The sequence below is a fragment of the Babesia bigemina genome, assembly GCF_000981445.1.
Source record: "Babesia bigemina genome assembly Bbig001, chromosome : I".
NCBI lineage: Eukaryota > Apicomplexa > Aconoidasida > Piroplasmida > Babesiidae > Babesia > Babesia bigemina.
Genome location: NC_027216.1, coordinates 26,453 through 44,639, shown reverse-complemented (window position 1 = coordinate 44,639; position 18,187 = coordinate 26,453). Strand labels below are relative to the sequence as shown.

General features: G+C 48.3%; 10 protein-coding genes across 10 annotated transcripts; 5 read left to right on the top strand and 5 right to left on the bottom strand.

Annotated features, from left to right (window-relative positions):
* Window positions 1–621: 621 nt before the first annotated feature.
* Window positions 622–1,239, top strand: BBBOND_0100200 (hypothetical protein; the record flags this gene model as incomplete). Its single annotated transcript, XM_012910423.1, has 3 exons — window positions 622–650; window positions 674–748; window positions 825–1,239. The coding sequence occupies 3 exons, from the start codon at window positions 622–624 to the stop codon at window positions 1,237–1,239; spliced, it is 519 nt and encodes a 172-aa protein (XP_012765877.1).
* A 701-nt stretch (window positions 1,240–1,940) lies between these two features.
* BBBOND_0100190 (Ribosome-binding protein 1) lies at window positions 1,941–6,443 on the top strand (the record flags this gene model as incomplete). Its single annotated transcript, XM_012910422.1, has 1 exon — window positions 1,941–6,443. The coding sequence occupies one exon, from the start codon at window positions 1,941–1,943 to the stop codon at window positions 6,441–6,443; it is 4,503 nt and encodes a 1,500-aa protein (XP_012765876.1).
* Window positions 6,444–6,804: 361 nt separating this feature from the next.
* BBBOND_0100180 (hypothetical protein) lies at window positions 6,805–6,984 on the top strand (the record flags this gene model as incomplete). The annotated part of the gene is made up of 1 exon (XM_012910421.1): window positions 6,805–6,984. The coding sequence occupies one exon, from the start codon at window positions 6,805–6,807 to the stop codon at window positions 6,982–6,984; it is 180 nt and encodes a 59-aa protein (XP_012765875.1).
* An 818-nt stretch (window positions 6,985–7,802) lies between these two features.
* Window positions 7,803–8,366, bottom strand: BBBOND_0100170 (hypothetical protein; the record flags this gene model as incomplete). The annotated part of the gene is made up of 1 exon (XM_012910420.1): window positions 7,803–8,366. One exon carries the CDS (start codon window positions 8,364–8,366, stop codon window positions 7,803–7,805), a length of 564 nt encoding a protein of 187 aa, XP_012765874.1.
* A 1,202-nt stretch (window positions 8,367–9,568) lies between these two features.
* On the bottom strand, window positions 9,569–12,433 carry BBBOND_0100160 (hypothetical protein; the record flags this gene model as incomplete). Its single annotated transcript, XM_012910419.1, has 1 exon — window positions 9,569–12,433. One exon carries the CDS (start codon window positions 12,431–12,433, stop codon window positions 9,569–9,571), a length of 2,865 nt encoding a protein of 954 aa, XP_012765873.1.
* Window positions 12,434–13,474: 1,041 nt separating this feature from the next.
* On the bottom strand, window positions 13,475–13,789 carry BBBOND_0100150 (hypothetical protein; the record flags this gene model as incomplete). Its single annotated transcript, XM_012910418.1, has 1 exon — window positions 13,475–13,789. The coding sequence occupies one exon, from the start codon at window positions 13,787–13,789 to the stop codon at window positions 13,475–13,477; it is 315 nt and encodes a 104-aa protein (XP_012765872.1).
* A 422-nt stretch (window positions 13,790–14,211) lies between these two features.
* BBBOND_0100140 (hypothetical protein, conserved) lies at window positions 14,212–15,519 on the top strand (the record flags this gene model as incomplete). Its single annotated transcript, XM_012910417.1, has 7 exons — window positions 14,212–14,259; window positions 14,300–14,389; window positions 14,485–14,631; window positions 14,673–14,777; window positions 14,816–15,058; window positions 15,096–15,332; window positions 15,370–15,519. The coding sequence occupies 7 exons, from the start codon at window positions 14,212–14,214 to the stop codon at window positions 15,517–15,519; spliced, it is 1,020 nt and encodes a 339-aa protein (XP_012765871.1).
* An 83-nt stretch (window positions 15,520–15,602) lies between these two features.
* Window positions 15,603–15,941, top strand: BBBOND_0100130 (ribosomal protein S14, putative; the record flags this gene model as incomplete). Its single annotated transcript, XM_012910416.1, has 1 exon — window positions 15,603–15,941. The coding sequence occupies one exon, from the start codon at window positions 15,603–15,605 to the stop codon at window positions 15,939–15,941; it is 339 nt and encodes a 112-aa protein (XP_012765870.1).
* A 347-nt stretch (window positions 15,942–16,288) lies between these two features.
* On the bottom strand, window positions 16,289–17,435 carry BBBOND_0100120 (hypothetical protein, conserved; the record flags this gene model as incomplete). Its single annotated transcript, XM_012910415.1, has 2 exons — window positions 16,289–16,625; window positions 16,657–17,435. The coding sequence occupies 2 exons, from the start codon at window positions 17,433–17,435 to the stop codon at window positions 16,289–16,291; spliced, it is 1,116 nt and encodes a 371-aa protein (XP_012765869.1).
* An 80-nt stretch (window positions 17,436–17,515) lies between these two features.
* Window positions 17,516–17,999, bottom strand: BBBOND_0100110 (hypothetical protein; the record flags this gene model as incomplete). Its single annotated transcript, XM_012910414.1, has 3 exons — window positions 17,516–17,585; window positions 17,620–17,762; window positions 17,802–17,999. 3 exons carry the CDS (start codon window positions 17,997–17,999, stop codon window positions 17,516–17,518), a joined length of 411 nt encoding a protein of 136 aa, XP_012765868.1.
* Window positions 18,000–18,187: the final 188 nt, after the last annotated feature.

The following is an 18,187-nucleotide window of genomic DNA, read 5'->3' as shown; positions in this document are numbered from 1 at the left end:
TGAGTTGTGTTGTCGCAGTGTCTATTGCACCATGTTGTGAAAAAAGCGTGACTACTTCGCGGCATAACCAGACTCGTGTAGCCCACTTAAGAGATGATTTCGTTTGCGATGTTTAGTTGTGCGTCACTTGTTACACGTCATTACATAGACACATTGTGTCTGTAATGTGAAGCTGGGGTTATTAGCCACTAACGTGGCATTTGACAACTGCCGTACTCTGTGATATAGTAGGCGACCTATTAGATTAGTGAATGACATGTTAGTAACCTGATAGGTAGCTAAGTGGCGAGCTTCACTGGAGCTCTCCCACGTGATGGCCAATAGACGGCGTGGTTAGGTGGCAGTGATGGCAACAGGGTAAACCATAAAAGGATTGACCAAGCGATGTGAATAACTTAGTGACTCATCGAAACACATGTAACAACAGTCGTGGGCAATGACACAGTTGTACGGTCTATGATGTAGTGCACTACGCAACTGACACCGATTGTCCTGCATGCCATGGCCAGGATGCCGTTCACATGCCTTGACTGGGCACTGCTTTAGTTGTGATAGCTACATAGTTGTGTTTTGACTGGCTGTTCTTGTGACGGCGGTTAGCTGGCTGCTACCGTAACGCCGATGGGAGGCGGTCAGTGTTCGGGGCTAAGGTACGTGGTTCATGGTTTTGCAGGTTGAGGGGACTGGGAGCGGCAGGGGAAGATGTGGACGTGTATCTGTGGTACTGGATGTCGAATGGGCTTTTGGTGTAATTGCTGTACGTGGTGCTGCGATAAGTGTAAAAGTGACGACGGTTGTGATGGATGTTTTGGCTATATCTTGAGACACAAAGCAAGCCCGTGGACTTACAAGTGCAGCGATTCTATATGTGGGAAACGGTGTAAAGGCAAAGAGTACGCATGTCAATGTACATGTTGTAAAGACAAACAGCGACGTGGATTAGCTCACCCTCCTCCTCCCCCTCCCCCGCCTCCCGGTCCTTCCTCCGGCGTTGAGTCTGTGATCATCGGCCAACCGCAGACGTCCGCTCTCTCCACTGAACCAAATCCCGTTGACATCTCTGATGCAGGAGACTCCACACCTTTTTCCCCTTCCCCCCAAGTCATCGCCGCCGTCATCGTTGCCATCATCGTCGCCATCATTCTGCTGGACCTTTGCATCTTCCGCTTTCCCGTGGGCCGCAACATCCGCGATTTCCTCGTCCGCAAGATACCCTTCTGCATCGCGTTCTACAGCTGAGCTTAGCAATTTATTGGCGCAAACATCGTAATCCAAATCCCACTGATCACCTAGCTGGCAACTGACATCTAATGTTGTAGACAGTTACGATTGCGTTGATGAGCAATCACGTGAGCAGTGAGGTGACCTAGCCGCTGACCTAAAGCCTGACCTGGTGAGTGACCTAGCCGCAGACCTGGTGAGTGGCCTAAGCGTCGACCTAGTGAGTGAACTAAACAATGACCTAAACCCTCACCTAGTGACTGACCAAAACCCTGACCTAGTGAGTGACCTAAAGGCTGACATATTGCCTCACCTAAGGTTTAACCAAATGTCTGTCTTTACTGCTCCATTTACACCCACAATCGTCACTGTTAACACCACCTTGCTACCACTCTCTACCCTCTCGCTCCAGGATGGCTGCCTTGGCCTGTCGCCTTCCCTCCTCAGGTGAGTGGTGTATCTATAAGATTCGTGTGGTGGTTAATGGATTTTGTAATATGGTTTAGGTGTGTTATTGTCACAGTATGATGCGTACCGTTGTCACTCTACGTCTCACTTCATAGCCCTTTCACCGAGCACACTTAGTTGTCTGCCATGCTGTATTAAGCGGTGTCACCTTAGAGGTGTGATCACTCTAGTGTTTCCCAGTTCACATAGTCCTGGAGGCTGGCCAAGGTGATTTGTAGCAGTGGTTCAGTGGGTGATTGGAAGCGGAAAAGATGGCGTCACATGGAGTTCCGCTAAAGACTCTTAAGGACTGTCTCCAGTTCCTTCAGTGGTTAGAAAATGATAGTAATATGCAGGGCCTTGTCGGCCATAGACTGGATAAGCTGCTTGAGAAAAGATATGAAAATGTTAATGCATCGCTAATTGCTAAAGAACTGTCCCAATTCCTTAATTCCGCATCTACGTTTCATAAGAAGTTATGCACAAAACCTAGTGGTTCATACACTGGCAATAAAAGCGCTAAAAATGTTACAAACGCACTACTCGACTGCATTCCCAGATTTCTCTCAGCGATTTATTTCTTGCGGTACAAGGTGGATGTGAATTTCAAGGCACTTGGCGGAGGGGATTGGGCATATAAGGATGTTGGAGTGATTGCAATGTACGCTAGATTTCATAAAGATGTAGCCGAACGTATGATACGCACTGCTGGTGATATCGATAAATATCTCATTACGAAGTCCGGTGATGAGTACGGTGGCATTGTACCTGGTGGGTTTGAGCCAGGTGAGTTAAAAGAAGGTTATCGTGTCAGCCGTAGCGAGGGCTATAACCCGGGTTCTGCTATGCTAGGTGACCTGCAAAATATATTGGAGAAGTACTCCAATCAGAACAGGCAGAATTATTTCCTTGATGTGTTTTCCACAACTGTGTTGTCAAACTCTGGTGCCGATACGTCCAACGTCGCAAATGCCCTTCGACTGGTGCAAGATTTTTGTAAGATATTTGACGAAGTAAATGAGAGCGATTTCGAAAATCATTTGTACACGAAAGATAGGTGCTTCGATTTGCCACAATTGCAAAAACATTGCAAAAATCTTATAGGACCTCTCAACAAATTGTTCAACCAGGACGCCTTTTCCTTCACCGGTTATGCGCGGGAATACAAGAAGCTTAAAAAGCAGGATATTGCTAAGAAAATGGCGAGTTGGTTTAAAAGAAATCTGGAAACGGTGATGAGGCATATTAAGGAAATTGAAGGTTTTACTAGCAAAAAAAACTTCAAAAGTGTATCCGTTCGGAAGGGTACTGCTCCGTCTACGCATATTAAAGCAGAGCTCGAGAAATACTTCACTGAGAACTTTATCCGCTACGGATTTACATTTTATCATCACGAATATAAAACGCGCGACCCTCCGTATAATGTTTTAAAAACGGATTGGGATGGGGTAATAGGGATGCTTAAGACACCTGGCAGCGGTTTGGATGAACTTCTGCAAATTTTGAATGGTGAGAAGTGTAAACAAAGGATGAAAGATGAAGAAGATGAAGAGGCTAAGGAAGAGCCAGAGGATATGGAATTGCTAAATGGTGAGATGGTTCCTGTCTCCAAAAAGGAGGAGCCTCCGCCTGGCAAGGTCCCCGACGATCCCAAGGAAGTTGTGCCCGAGATGAAATCAGCTCCGGCAGATGGGCCACCGAAGTCGGCTGCCACTAGAGCTCAGGGTGTTGATAGTCCGAGTGAGAAAGTGGAGGGAGCACAGAACCAGGGCAAGAAGGCGGAGGGAGCGCAGAACCAGGGCAAGAAAGCGGAGGGAACTCCAAATCAAGGAAGTAATCACAGTGTAGCAAATACTTCTAGTTCACCGGTTTTACAGGCAGTACAAACTCAGCCTCCAAGTGATTCACGTGCAGGCTATGAGCCACCTGGTGACCCTGTTCCCAGTAGTGGACAGGTCCGGGATGGTCAGGCGGTTTCTTCGGGATCTGTTCCACAAGGTGGTCAAGTAGCTCAGTCAGGTGCAAGGGATGATGCCACGACATCCTCTGCTGCAGCTTCGGCTTCAGGTGGAGGTGGAGCCAGTAGAGGGGGTGGGGGAAATAATAGGATTAATTTTCCCTTCGATGTGGACACTGCCATACAAAAATTCACGAAGCAAAATCAGCAGAGACTAAAAGAAGCTGAATCATTCCTGGATAACTTGGAAAAACGCAAAGAGAATCGTGTAGCGGAACGTTCGAAAGAAGATGACTATCTACAGTCGGAACTTAAGATGTTAGAGCGGAGTTTACCTGTTCTTGGTGGTGTAACCATTCCAAACCCTGTTACAGTCTTCGATGGCCTGGATGGCTTAGTGTCGCAGGATGACACTCAGTCTCTCCCCGACCCAATACTACAACAACAGGAGGCAGACGATGAATGGAAATTTGAGCAGCAGAAGGCATACGAGGTGCAGGAAGACTATTTTCAGAAGCTAACAGAAGTGATAAATCGTTCTCAGCATGGAGGACTATTTAATGGACTTAAAACTACTGTTATAAAAGATTCTGCCTCTCATCCATTTTATGACGGTACATTAACACGCATTGACGGTAACAAACTGCAACACCCATCGCACACGAACGAACAAGAGAAGCAAAAAGTCGACGATGCCAATCACTTCTGGGTAAAATTTCATGAACAACAAAAGCAACGTGAAAGTGATGAACTGGATAAGATTATGAATGAGACAGACAAGATAAAAAAGCAGGTCGAAGCAAAGTATGCTGCGGATCAAATCATTGGTAGAGAATTTTTCGAGCAGGACCTGCTTGAAGATGTACATGAGGAACTCATCGACATACCACCGCAACCCACGGTTGATGGCTACGCAATATCGCGAGAGACTAATGTAAAAACATATATACCACCTCCGGTGATAGATACGGAACCAGCAGATCTGCTCGTAGAACGACAAAATATGTGGCTATTTCAGGGAGGTACAGAATCGGGAGATGACTTGGACAGTAAGCTGGAGATGGACATTGAGAATCAAGCACTTCGTAAAAACGCATCGTCGCTTTATGGTTTTGCAGTTCCAAACCCCGTTAATCACTACAGCTTACTGGATGGGACGACGTTGCACGATGATTCGCAGTCTCTCCCTGACGCTGCACGTCAACAACAGGAAGCAGACGAAGAATGGAAAGGACGACTGCAGAAAATTCATCAGCAGCAGGAAAGCGACGCTAAGACTCTGAGTGAAAGAATAAAGCAAACTCAGTATGATACACTGCTTAAGCAAGTTGAGAAGAATGTACCGGAGGGCGACGTTATCAAGTATTCCCCACCAGACCTTACGAAAATTGGGACGCCGATAGGTTACCCTTTAAAGCATAAGAAAACTGATTATCCACAATTCTACGATAATAGAAGCAAAGAGTCGCAGAAGTTTAGGCCTGCTGGACCTCAAGGAATCGTATTATCGCAAAGTGGTCAGATGAAGGCACGTCTCCCACCGCTTCGAAAGAAATCACATGTATCTCCGATTTCGATGCAATTGGATGGGATGCCTCCTTCTATTTTAGTGGATTCCATTGGATACGACCTAACGCGTTCTCCGGATCAAAAGGTAAAACATGATGTTCCGATTACATCACACTACACGCCGCCACCTCCACTAACAGGTAAGCCAACGGACAACAATGCAATAGTTTCGGACGGTTCATTCGTGGAACCTGCCACTTTACCTCCCGCGCTCCCTCCGCCCATCGATTTCGTTTTCAAGGCTGCCACCCCTAGATTGGAAAAAGTACCTGACCCAGACCCATTAGACCTCCATATCGACATCCCCAAACTCACATTGCCAGACAAAGACCTCGACTTTGACTTGGATTTTGACGATGACTCAACGCATATTAAGGATAACACTCTGCCCAACCCTATCGTTCCTTCCACTCATGCAATCTCATTCACTCTTCCACCTCCAGACCCGATACAGTCTCTGCCGCCACCCGAAGACTTCGATAAAAAGACTATCAAACAACCGGACATTACATTGTGCCTCTCTTCCTGGGCTACTCCAACACCCACGCATGGATCTAGCGACATTCCCGAGACGGAGCTGTTCCCTGCCGAGGCACCGCGCACCGTCCGGGATATGCTCACTTGGCTCGCAGGGCTTCGGAACCCAAAGCATCACGATACCCTGAAACAATGTATTAACAAAGCATTTAGCGGCCATCATAAGGACCCTTCACAGCTTGCAATATTCATTAACCACGCCAAAATCAGACCCGGAGATGTCTTCGACATACTCCAGCTTACCGCCATGTTTGCAGGTTCCGTGCTCACCTCCATTGCGCCTAACTGGAAGGCAAACGTGTCATCAAGAATCGTGAAGCCTAACTCTTCCACCCAATCCGAGGTACCTGATTGCTGCGCCCTCCTCTGCCAGCTGCGTGACTACGTCTACGCCTGCCACCACCAGTTGCAGTTCCTCAAGGCGCAGTGTAATCGGGATAAACTAAGTGGTGGTTGGAAAAATGATGAGTACGGCAGTGACATCACTGCTTCCAATTCCCCCCTCCAGGCGTTCCTGACTGACGGCTGGGACTCCACCTTCGAGACTCACCTCTTCGACCCGTGCAACCTGTGCCACAAGAGCAGAATCAGGATGGGATTTAAGAAGAATGATTTGCCAAAGACCTCGCAACTGGGGAGTGTCATTTCCACCATCCTCTCTCCCAGCTGCGGCGGTGAGGAGCATGGCGCTCTAGTAAACACAGTATTGTGATTTTAGCCATATATGGGATTTCGTTACCCTGTCGGACATCGTGTTACCTTTGTGATCATGTATCCTAGGGTGTGATGTGCATTATCGTGGTGTCCGACTAATGTATGAAGCAGCGCTAGATGCATCATACGGCGAATGATTACCTGACGTGCTACAGGTAGTGAAATTCAGCAAAACCGTGTTATGCATTAATTAGCATCATAAAATTGAGATCGGATGCGACATGGCTACACTTCGGCTATGTGAGCTGGGTGAGACTATGAGATATTATTGTAGTTTAGGCTTGGAATCACGGAATCCATCACGTATTCTTGCGAAAAATTCTCCAAGGCTTACGTTATACACTTGATCCATGATGTAAATGACCAATACAGGTAGAGCGATTATTAGAATAGCGCCAGATACAGCGATGCCTGCAGCTTATCCCGGTTCAAGTTCATCCCCCATCTTGTTTAAAAACTACTCTACAACCCCCCCCCTGCACAGCAACGAAATACGTACCTCCAACCTCGAACACCTTCGGCCAACCGACAAGATGTAATGAGTATACCAGCACACCTGGCATCCCATCCACCTTTTGCTGGGGCAACCGTAATTCTAGACCTCACAACGCTGACATATCATGGACGTACCCTCCCACATGCATTCATAATACATTTCGATTGTGATGTAACTACGCTGCAACTAACAATGCACTATCCACGCAAGGCGCCATGTCTACGGTACATCTGCTTTGTTCTACCCTGGGTATTGTGATATGTCACCAGCTGACCTAAATTGCGTGTTTGATGTTTCTGATCGGCACAATGCTTCCACTGAGCACGCCGCTATACAGCACCATCGTAGTCACATGCCACTTGCCAACTCAAGATGGCCCATCGCGTCACATGGTGCATCTCTAATCAGGTGACGGACTGAACTACCACTAGATCAGTTCCACCTTTCTTTTGCGATTAGGTCACCAACCCTAACGAATTGACTAACACGATGCCATATCAGCAGATTTGCATGAACTAAAGGCTTGCTGGTTAGGTGAGGCTATACTAGTGTAGAGAGATAGGCGGTGCTTGAGGTGCAGGTTTGGCAGCCGTTCTGAAACATTTATTGCAAGCACAATCTTCTGGGTTTTGACGACGCATAAGCCACAAGCCATCAAGCAATATGAAAATAATGACAAGTATGATGAGGGCGACGGGGACGATGATGTAAGGGAGGGGGGAGGGAGAAGTAGTCACCTCACTGCTCATGTGATTGGTCATCAACGCAATCATTACTCTGTCTATAGCATTAGATGTCAGTTGCCAGTTAGGTGATCAGTGGGATTTGGATTACGATGTTTGCGCTTACAAATTGTCGAGATCAGCTGTAGAACGCGATGCAGAAGGGTATCTTGCGTACGAGGAAATCGCGGATGTTGCGGCCTACGGGAAAGCGGAAGATGCACAGGTCGAGCAGGATGATGGCGACGATGATGGCAACGATGACGGCGGCGATGGCTTGGGGGGAAGGGGGGGAATGTGGTGGAGAATCGTGATCTTGAGTCTGATCTTTGTCACGGGGGGAAAGCTCTAGTTTGGCGGCTTGAGACTGATCATCGGAGGAAGCAGAGGAAGGCTGTGGAGGGGGAAGCGCAGGGGCTTTGCAGATTTCAGCCTGCTCTTTACATTTCCGTTGACAGCATGTACATTTACATTTGTCCACCTTGCCTGCACATTTTTTTTCACATTTTGAATCTTCGCACTTGTAAGGATCCTTGCTTCTACCTTTTCTGCGCAGTTCGGAATACGCGTAACATATTTCGCAACTCTCCCAACCTTTATTACATTGTTCACAACACCATGGACAGCAGTGACACACTTGAGAGTGTTTACATTCATTATGACACCTCGTGCACGGCTTCCCAAAATATAACACTCTCCCCATCTTCCCCTTCCCCTCCCAGTCCCCTCAGCCTGCAAACATGAAACACGTGCCCTTACCGCTGTAACCGCCAACCCGTTTCCTCAGAGTTAGGCCACCGACATCCATGCTTCCGCCAGGGATACGATATCCTTGCCTCTTGCATGACCGATATATCACACCCATGGAGGTTATATGCAAGCTGCTTACCCTGCCCCACACTTCGTTGGTGAAATGTCTAGGATGTTGTGTACGTAAGAATGCAGCAGTGCATCATACTGGTTATCACTATTGTGAGCATTGTTTCAGAGGCGATTTTTATATTTCTGGTTACCTTACACGTCACTCCCCTGCGTAGTAGTGCTGTTATGACACTCACCTATCTTCAGCCAACCACCTAACTCTATTTATTGAAACGCAATCACACGTACGATAAAACATCCATATAATCACTATTTAAGCGCAAAACGACTTAAGGTGATGTAAGGTCTAATATCTCAGCCACGACAAGATAAGTCAGCTCACGTTTCCAGAACGTCTTTCACCTACATATGCATCTCGACCATTTTCCAAGATGTTAATCATTATTTTACTGTTTGACATCCGAATATGAAGATTTCGAGTTGTTGTTGCCCATCCCATCAATCTCTGGGCTGCTACTGAGTCCAGTAACACCCATACAGTTGCGGTTCGCATTTACCAATGTGACTTATTGGAACATTATATAACATCGCACAGAGTCTACTTTGCGCACTTCATGGTGAGCTAAAGCAGTAGGCGTGTACTTCACTACCCGAGATCTGGTGCGGTCAACCACGGACACCATTGTTATTTAACAATATGGCTCCTGTTGCAGGACTGCCGCAATGTGTGCTGTTTAGTCTACGTTGTTGTATATTAAAGCAGTCACCAATCATCTATGTTATAAGCAATCTTGTACCTGAACGTACAACACCTTCCTATTTGTGGCAGTACGAAAGACGGAACTGACGTCTGATGGCAAATCATTAGTCGTAATCTTGATTACCACTGTTATTGCCGCATACATATGTTATAAGATCTGTGATAACTCTATATTTACTTTATGAATTGTTTACAGAGATCAATACTTATTTGACAATTCTATTCGATGCCGTCACTGAAGAGACAAACCAGCAGAGCGACAAACACGAGCTACGACAATTAAACTCTGTCATTGACAAAACGATTTACTACATCTGAGCCACTCATAACTTGGAGTTGTAGTTCTCGATCTGTATGGTCGACAGGACGATGCCTTTGTCGGTGACGCACTGGCACTCCAATGGAGGTTTCAGGCGCAGGGTCTCCCCGGATCCTATACGAGCACTGTCGAACTCCAGCGTGACAAAGTGATTAGTTCGAGATGATACTAGCGACTTGCTTATATCTTTCACATTCATGATTATACCCCCCATTAATACTTTTTCAAAGCAATAGGATGGTTCTAGGACGTACGGTGCTGGGCAGTAGAATGCTGCCTCGCCCGCAGCCTGAATGTCTATTTTGCAACCAGATTTACGTTGTCCATAAGAGTCGTAGATTTTGGGTGTCTCAGGCTTGAACAACTCATCTGATGCGTATGTGACGCCGCAGCCTTGCATGTACGGGTCAGTGGTCTCGACGTTGACTTTAACAATATTCCAGGCGTATTTTCCTGCCGCATCTGTGATACTAGAAGTAGACTGCACAGATGCGTCTGAATGTAACGCATAATCGGAGACGGCCGACGGATCCGATAGTTGGGCCGCCTTGCCGCAGACAAATCTCATCGGCACGTTTTTTTTGTGAACTGGGTCCTTGGAAATCAAGATGGCGTTTCTACGTAATTCTAATATCAAAGCTTGATGGGCTGATGAGTGGTCATCGTTGAACAAAACAGAAAACCCGCCATGTGAACCAGCTATGACATCATTGTGCGATCTCGTAATAAGCTCAAGCCCACGGAATGTCACGATGGCATTATAATGGTATTTTCCATGCAATTTAGGAAGCCACGCAGTTGGGCTTATTGTATCATTTGAACCGTTTTGCAGCGCGGAACCAAGAGCACAACTCAATAACAATTTTGTGCCCACATGTAGTTTAATAGTCTTTTTCGATACGTGCTGCAACGTGATAAACATTCCTGATCTGAGCCCTTCAAGTATTAATCCGATATTCAATCGCAGAGATACATAGGGGAGGATCTTTTGCAACCCATTTATACGGCGAACTGTAAACTTGCGACTTTCCTCGCGGTTCGACTCCACAGTAAGTCTGGAGGTCTCGTATCCATGTTCATTGACACATACACAAGCATAACTGACAGGAAGATTCTGTATCTCCATGTTTAGCACTTGGAATCCTGTAATGGGTTGGGGAGTAATACTTCGCACAGTTTCAGGAAATGACATGATCCGATTGGAGTGGAGGTCGTATCCTGTATATTGACAGTTGCCCGGTAACAACCTCTCTTCCGGCCTGCAGTAAATTCCAGCCTGATGTATATGCGCTTTGTTATGGAGGAGGCATTCGTAAGTGTCACCTATGCCATTCCCCATCCTTTTCGTTGAACAATGCTGGCGACTGATATCTTCGTTGAATAGCTTCGTTTGTCGAGAGTCGCAACCAAAGATTTCGTGTTCATGAGTCAACGCGAATGACACATTTACGGTGGCCTGTATCTTCTTTGCAAGATTCTCGTTTTTAGATTTCAACGTCCAGTGGTATAAGAATGAGTTAAATCCGCTTCGTAATGTGAGAGGTTTGTCAACGTGGTACTTTAGCGTCACTTCTCCCCGGTGCATCTGGGACACATCCAACTCGATGGCATCGCCAACAAGGACCTCTTGATATGATACTTCGTCATAAACATTAAACCCTCTATACGTGTTTATTTGCCTCACCGTTTTCAAGTCCTTCGGCAAGAATTCAGTTTCATATTCATTGATAGACGTCTGTCGCGAAGATGTACGAAGCATGGAATTATCGTAATCCGCGGCGCCATCCACTGTTGGAAATCTTATGGTCAAGGTGCTCCCCGGATGAAGTACCACCGAACACCACGGACCTCTGATAGGCTGCGAACGGTTTCGAACGATCATGCTGGAAATGTCACAGACATGTTCGCTGTTCTGGCGGATCTGTATTTTGGCCTTTATGTCACCTGTTTCGGGATCGACACACCTGCATTCTCCACTGAATGGCGTTAGTGCCACGTCAGAGAAGTATTTCGCTACCACCCAAGGTCTATAATATCTGAAATCCCAATAAGGACGTGGCCTAGGAGCAGTTACAACTTTGCCTTTGTCGTCAATTAGGGACTTCATGCAATCCGCGGGTTCAATTCGGCCTTCGCAAATAAATCCGATGCGAGCATTCGACATAGGGTCTACTACACATGATCGCGTACCAGTAACGGGGTCCACGTTAACTTCATAATCCGCATTAAACAGTGGCGAAGGTCGGCTGCCACAACCTTGAAGAGGCAGATGCGTCCCGCCTCTGTACAAGAAGAATATACCCAGACCCTTTCCAATTACCCCCAATTCATGAGCCAATGGTGTTGCAGAGTTCCAAAGTAGTTGCCTCATTTGTGTGACACTCTCTAGTTGGTCCAGGTGACGCTGCAATATATCTGACAAGAACAAATCTCGGGGCCCACAGATGAATATCAGGCGACACTCGTTGATGACGTAGAGTTCATTCCTTGGTATGTCGAAGTGCAGGCGACTTTGCGACTGATTGGATCGCACTGTAACTAATTCAACAGGCCTATCAGTGACGACAATTTCCGCAATAGCGACGGAACGAATTTTGCCATTGCCACCAACGTATGCGTTACGATAACCGTTCTCAATCTTTGTAGGTTGTGGATGCCAGACGTATTCGGTGTTGTTGACTACGCGTGGACATATGACAGGTGGGAATTCAGAGAATTCGAAATATGTGTGGCAGCTAACGATGGCGTTGTTGCTCAGCAAATCGTGTGGATCTCCGAAGTCACAGATGAAAGTCTCAATGGGCCGGAAGGAATACAGCAATGTTGCGCATAACGCCAACATAAATTTCATTACGATGGGACATCCCATTCTGATTAACGGTATGGCGTGGCACAGGCCAAGGTCTCCGTATATCCATAGCTTCTTTGGTAAACCAAAGCATTTCCAAGGTATGAAAAAATTGCCTACGTTATCCCAATATATGAAAATCACATCAACATTTTATTGTGAGCACAAGTGGATGTCCAAGTATCGCGGCAATTGTGTGTCTGGTTGCGTAGGAATTTTCCTCGTTGCCAGCTGCGATTTTCACCAGAGCAGGCCATAATATGCGATACGAGATTGTATGTTAGGTGTTGTAATTGTTATAAACCCATCGTACTTGCCATAATACCCGCATTAACATTATTGCATCAATGCACGGATGAAACGTGCCGCGTGTAATTCTCAAAAGCGCTCCATACCCATTGTTGAGATTGCGATTAGCAACCGCAACAATTTCGTGTAGGCTGAGACATACATTATAAACATCTCTCAAGAAGTGGTGAAGAACGTGATTGGGAGGCTCTGCGCTAGCAGATAAGCTTCTAGCTGGTCTCGAGCGATGACTTGCGACGGTGTTGTGTACACATACCATACTACGCATAGACACTAGTTTGGCAAGCGTAAAAACGCATGAATACGGACATGCCTATCGCCGCATTATGAAAATCTCCCGTTTAATGAATTGGTTAAACGACAAACCAGTTCTAGGATGAATATTCGCAAGGTCCGAGGGACAGGCTAGAAACCTAGCATACCCAGCCCACATGGAAAGGGGAAAACATCGGCAAATGCTAACATTTACCCATGTGAAACGTATCAACTTGCGTCATGGTGTACAATGCGAATGCAACTCTGCTAGCAGTATAATTTTTGTCTTGCAATTGATGGCCGAGCACGCAAATCAAAATGTAGAATTCACGTATTAATATATCGCACGGCCAATGAAGCACCGCATACCGTCGAATGTAAACACGAATAACTGCGAGATCATTAGCGGGAAGTGTTCCACATAGGCGCTCATACGTGAGACCCACGCAATTTACAGACTAATGCAGACGCCTCGCAGAGCATTAAGAATTTTTCAGCCTACTGTCGTTTTCTACGCCTCCCCTTTTCTCTGACAAATTGGTCGTAGGAGATCTTTTTGTGCTTGGTCGTGCGTATGACGTAGATGTTAGAGTCGTGACTGAGACTCTCACCTTCGCGTTTATGTTGCACTGAACTTTTATTCACGGTCTTGTCACGTCGTATCTTTTTCAATAATTCCCTATTTGAAGGGTTTTGCCAAAAGTACTGGCCTTCGGGGACTTGGGACTCCTTCTCTCCCTGCTCTGGCACGTCCGATCCCGCAGATTTGGTCGCCTTGGTTCGCTTGGTTTCCTTTTTCAGCGCAGCCACCATTTGGAGAGTCAAATGCGAAATATACAGGCGCTCTAAAGTACCGTAAACCTGTTCAAGATTAGGCCAACATTGTATTAGTCGTCTAACAAAGCCATTTGTCAACCAGGGAACTCTTCGCCGGCAATTTTTTGAAAACTTAGTTACGTAGATAACACTATATGGTGTTCTTGTGTGAATAGACAATTCGGTGTCACGGGTGATATTTGATTCCACTGATCTTGTGCTGCAAGAGCCGACGAGCGCGACGCGCCACAAGACAAAGAATTCAGACCATCATTCCACACATCTGGGCTCACTCAGCTCCATTATTATTGCTGAACAACTATAGGTCACGAATGTTGCCGTAGATAATGACTATGCACAACTTTTATGGGCCTCTTGGCGGATACGGCGGCGCGCCGCCCGGCCAACAAAGCGAAGCGATGAGAGCTCCTATGGCTAATGTGCCACAATACGCGCCCATACAGGAGGTTAGGTGAACTCAAGTGGCGATTATGACATGCCGCGTAGCAACCAAAAGAGCCAGAGCCAAACCCGGAGCAAGAAGGCTTCACGACGAAACTCAAGCTTACCATTCCTGATAACTTCGAGGTCGGCGTCGTGTGTATGCCAGATATAATGCGCCATTTCACACTGAATTCGCTGCAACGCGTAACAAAGGTAGATGTCCTATCGTACAGCGTAACGCGTAGCAGAAGAGTCCAGCTGATAAAACGGATCCGAACATGGAAAACTGGAAAGCATCTGGGATCGGCCGTAACGATAGCCCCGAAGAGCGCGAATTCAGATCCAGACCCGGAAATGTCGATACCGACTGCTATTTCATGCTCATCGAGCGCAAGGTACGCAGAACTGTTTCGTTGAAATGTGACAACGCGAGCAGAATGAAAACAGCGCAATGCTTGTGCCCGTCTCCCAGTATCTCATGCTGGACCCTGTGGTCACGCCCCGTACAAACAACTCCACTGCGGGGCCTACGCTAAAATCGGTAGGTATCTGAACGCATCGCTGCAACATATGCACAAGGAAATTGTCGTGGATGCGCGTCTGAGGCGCCTAGCGAAGGTTGACGATCTCAGCGGCGCGGACGATGGCGCGCGTGGCCGCGATGGCAACGCAGCTAACAGGGATTCTAGGCAGAGGGTGAGCAAGATAAACTGGGACTACGAGGGGGCTCCGAGCGACGACGAAGAGCTGTACCCGCAGGAGGAGGCCGATGAGCCTGACGAGGACCCTCTGAATCAGCCCCACCTGTCGTTATATGGTCACGTGAGTGTTGTCTTTGGGCGTGGACATGATAACGCAGAAACTGAGGAGCTTGTTGCAGCAACAGGCTGAGCGCGAGGTGGATGACGAGCTGGAGGCGTACTCCGACGACGAAGAAGGGTCGCAGGTGTCGGCGCCTGGCAAGCAGCAGCGCTCTTCGGATGCTTCGGAGTCGCAGTCGTCCAAGAAGGCCAAGTTAGAAGCCGACAAAGCCACTAGCATAGAGGAGCGCGTGACGACGTTCCTGCTCGAGAACAACGGCAAGGTGCAGGTCAAGGTAAGTCTAGGGTTTATAATGGGCCAGCGCCGCGCAGAGCGTACTGTCACACTTCAACATCACCGCCAAGAACGAAGACTTCCGCCTCATACAGACCGTCATTCAGAAGCGCTGCACGATGAGCGTAGAGGAAAAGGACAACCGGAAAATAAAATTTATCGCATTAAAGCCGGAGTTCATGAAATAAGGGGCGCTACACACCCGGCTACGGCTGCTCCCTGCGCGGCAGCGGCAGCGCTCTCTGTCTAATTGAGCAGGTGAAGTGGTACGATGGCTGCCCGCAACCCAGGACCGATAATTTTGGACCCTCCATTCGGGTTTCCCTCTTTCAAGAACTGGGTTCAACGCGACTCGCTATCGCGCCGTCTCTTTCGCGAGTCGGAGGTGAACACCCGCGTTTACAAGGTGGTGTACCGTAATATGGGTTTGAAGGGGCACATACCAATAGACAACAAGGTGGGACTCTACCGAGTTCGGATGCGCTGTATTTTTGGCGGATACGGCCACGGCGTGTTCAGGTTCACCCGCATGTCCAAGATGGCGTTTCAGCAGGTGGCGCGGGAAGGCTGGCTACGCCGATACGGCTATCGTCCGGACCTGTTCCGATGACTTCGTTTTGGCCTGTTAATCTGGCCATCATGGCGCGTTCAGGTGTAGCCTGTTGAACGGCCACCCTGACGTTTGTCAAATGTCATCAGGGATATGTTGCCTGGCCACTCGGCTCGGCCCAAACAACTACAACGGCTAAAATTGAGCTGTGTAGTTGTCCGGCAATGCATTGGTTGTCGTGGAACATGTAGGATGGCCTACCATAGCTACTGCGCCACACTTCAAGAGGTCGCCTAACATGCATTCTAAACGCGAACTGCGCTCCATGGAAGCAAACACCCGAAGTATCGGCCACGCAGTGGTTCGGGCAATATCGTACATTCAAACGTTAAAATAGCACATCTCTTTTACTGCATAATCGTTAGCTGAGGGATGCTCTTGATGTGCTCCCATACAGACCCCAGCAGCGCCATGCACGCCGAGGGCTCCTTGACAAAGTAGCTGACTGGGAACGTGTTTCCACAGAGGTACGGCGGTGGCAGGTCGGCTACGTTATAGGTGCGATTCACTACCGCGCAGTACGACTTCAAGTCGTAGAACTCGCGGTGCAACGCGAGCAGCTCCTCAACCCCTGAATGCGTGATATCGGTTTTGGTGAATGCATATCCTACCGTGGCACGGTATGCTGAAGAGTACCGTGAGATTTGCGAATACGGAGCCTTCCATCCAGTAACCGGGCCTGCACTAGGTTTCACTCTGCGCCAGTACTTCGCACCTGTGGTTGAGTGAGGGCGCGTCGTTCTGCAGAATGCGCTGCAGCTCCCGCAGCATCAGCGCCAGCTCCTTGATTGTGAATGCGATGTCGGAATACCCACACTGCGCGCACGTCCTTGCGATCTCTTTCGACCTCTTGTTGAACACGTAGTATCCGTACGGCCAGGGCGTCGAATTGACGACAATCCTCTTGGTGACATTTTGCGATATCTTCGGGAACACCCAGATGAAAAATAGTACGGCGTAGCGCAGGTGCTTCTCGACGTATACCGGGAGAATGGAGCTGGCACTATGGTAGAACTGCGAGTCGCTTGTGATTTTGGCGCTACCATCGGGCTTTTTAAACGCCTCATAGAGCGCGAATCTGCTGCTCAGCTGTTCAAGCACCTCAGCTGAGGCTGTGGGCAGATTGAGCAGCAGGTGGCTCAGCAAGCTCTCCTGCCGCAGCGGCGCTCCTCCGTAACATGCAGAATCGCCAACGAAGGCAGCCGGCATCGCTCCGCCGACAAATTCATCGTATAAAGACGGTGAGAAGCGCAATTTGCAGCCTGTAACGCTGCGCAGCAGGCAGCACCAGAGTACGTATGGCTCCAGAACAACTTCCACGGCTACAGCAACGTCGGCATCGCCCTCGGAGTCTTCGCTTGGCTCGATTGGCGGAGGCAGCCAGTAACGTGTGTAGTGCACGACGATGGGGGTATCGCACTTAGGCACTTGGTTATCTTCCGTTTGCCTCGGCCAGATACCCTTCAGCCAGCTGACTGGCGCTGCTTGCGACATGATTAGCCCCGCTCCCGATGCCCAGATTGCCGAATTTAGAGCAGCATCATTAATACAAAATTATATGATGCGTTATATGCTCAACTCGTGAAGATTAGGGCGCCATCTACCACGGCTCTGCCACAGCCTGCTACTGGAAGGTCGGGGTTGCTGCGGAGCTTGTAATTCTCGACAATAAACCCACTTTTCTAACATAGCGTCAATTATGGCGCACGAAGTGCACTCAATGCGCTTGAAGCGCCGTCCTACCCAGCCACACCCTGCGTCGGTCATACACATCACACTGGCGTCCTTCCTACCGATTTGGGGGTTGTCACAGTTGCACTGCTGCACGAAGTTTTGCACATCAAACGCGCATCCGCTTACCTCGCAATATAGGTTGTTGCTAATGAGCGTGCCGCTGGCGTACGACGTGAAGGCGTTGACGCAGCCCTCCTGTGTTGCCTTGCAGCACAGCTGGCAGACTGCGGCCGTGCAGAAGTGCGCTCTGGCGACGGTAATGAAGCCCAAATTCAACGCCAGAGCGGTTATTGCCAGCAGCACCCGGCGAATCCGACTAGACATCATAGGCAAACGACATCGGCGTATGAGGAGCCACCTCGTAGCGCCGCCAAACTGTTATAAATCGATAAAATGTCCGTACTTAAGTTGATGTGTGCCCCTGCGATGCTACTATTAGAAGGCACGACCCCGACATCGACGGAGCATCGGTGGCGTGTCTAAAAAAGTGTGTGTGTGGTGATGCCGACTCT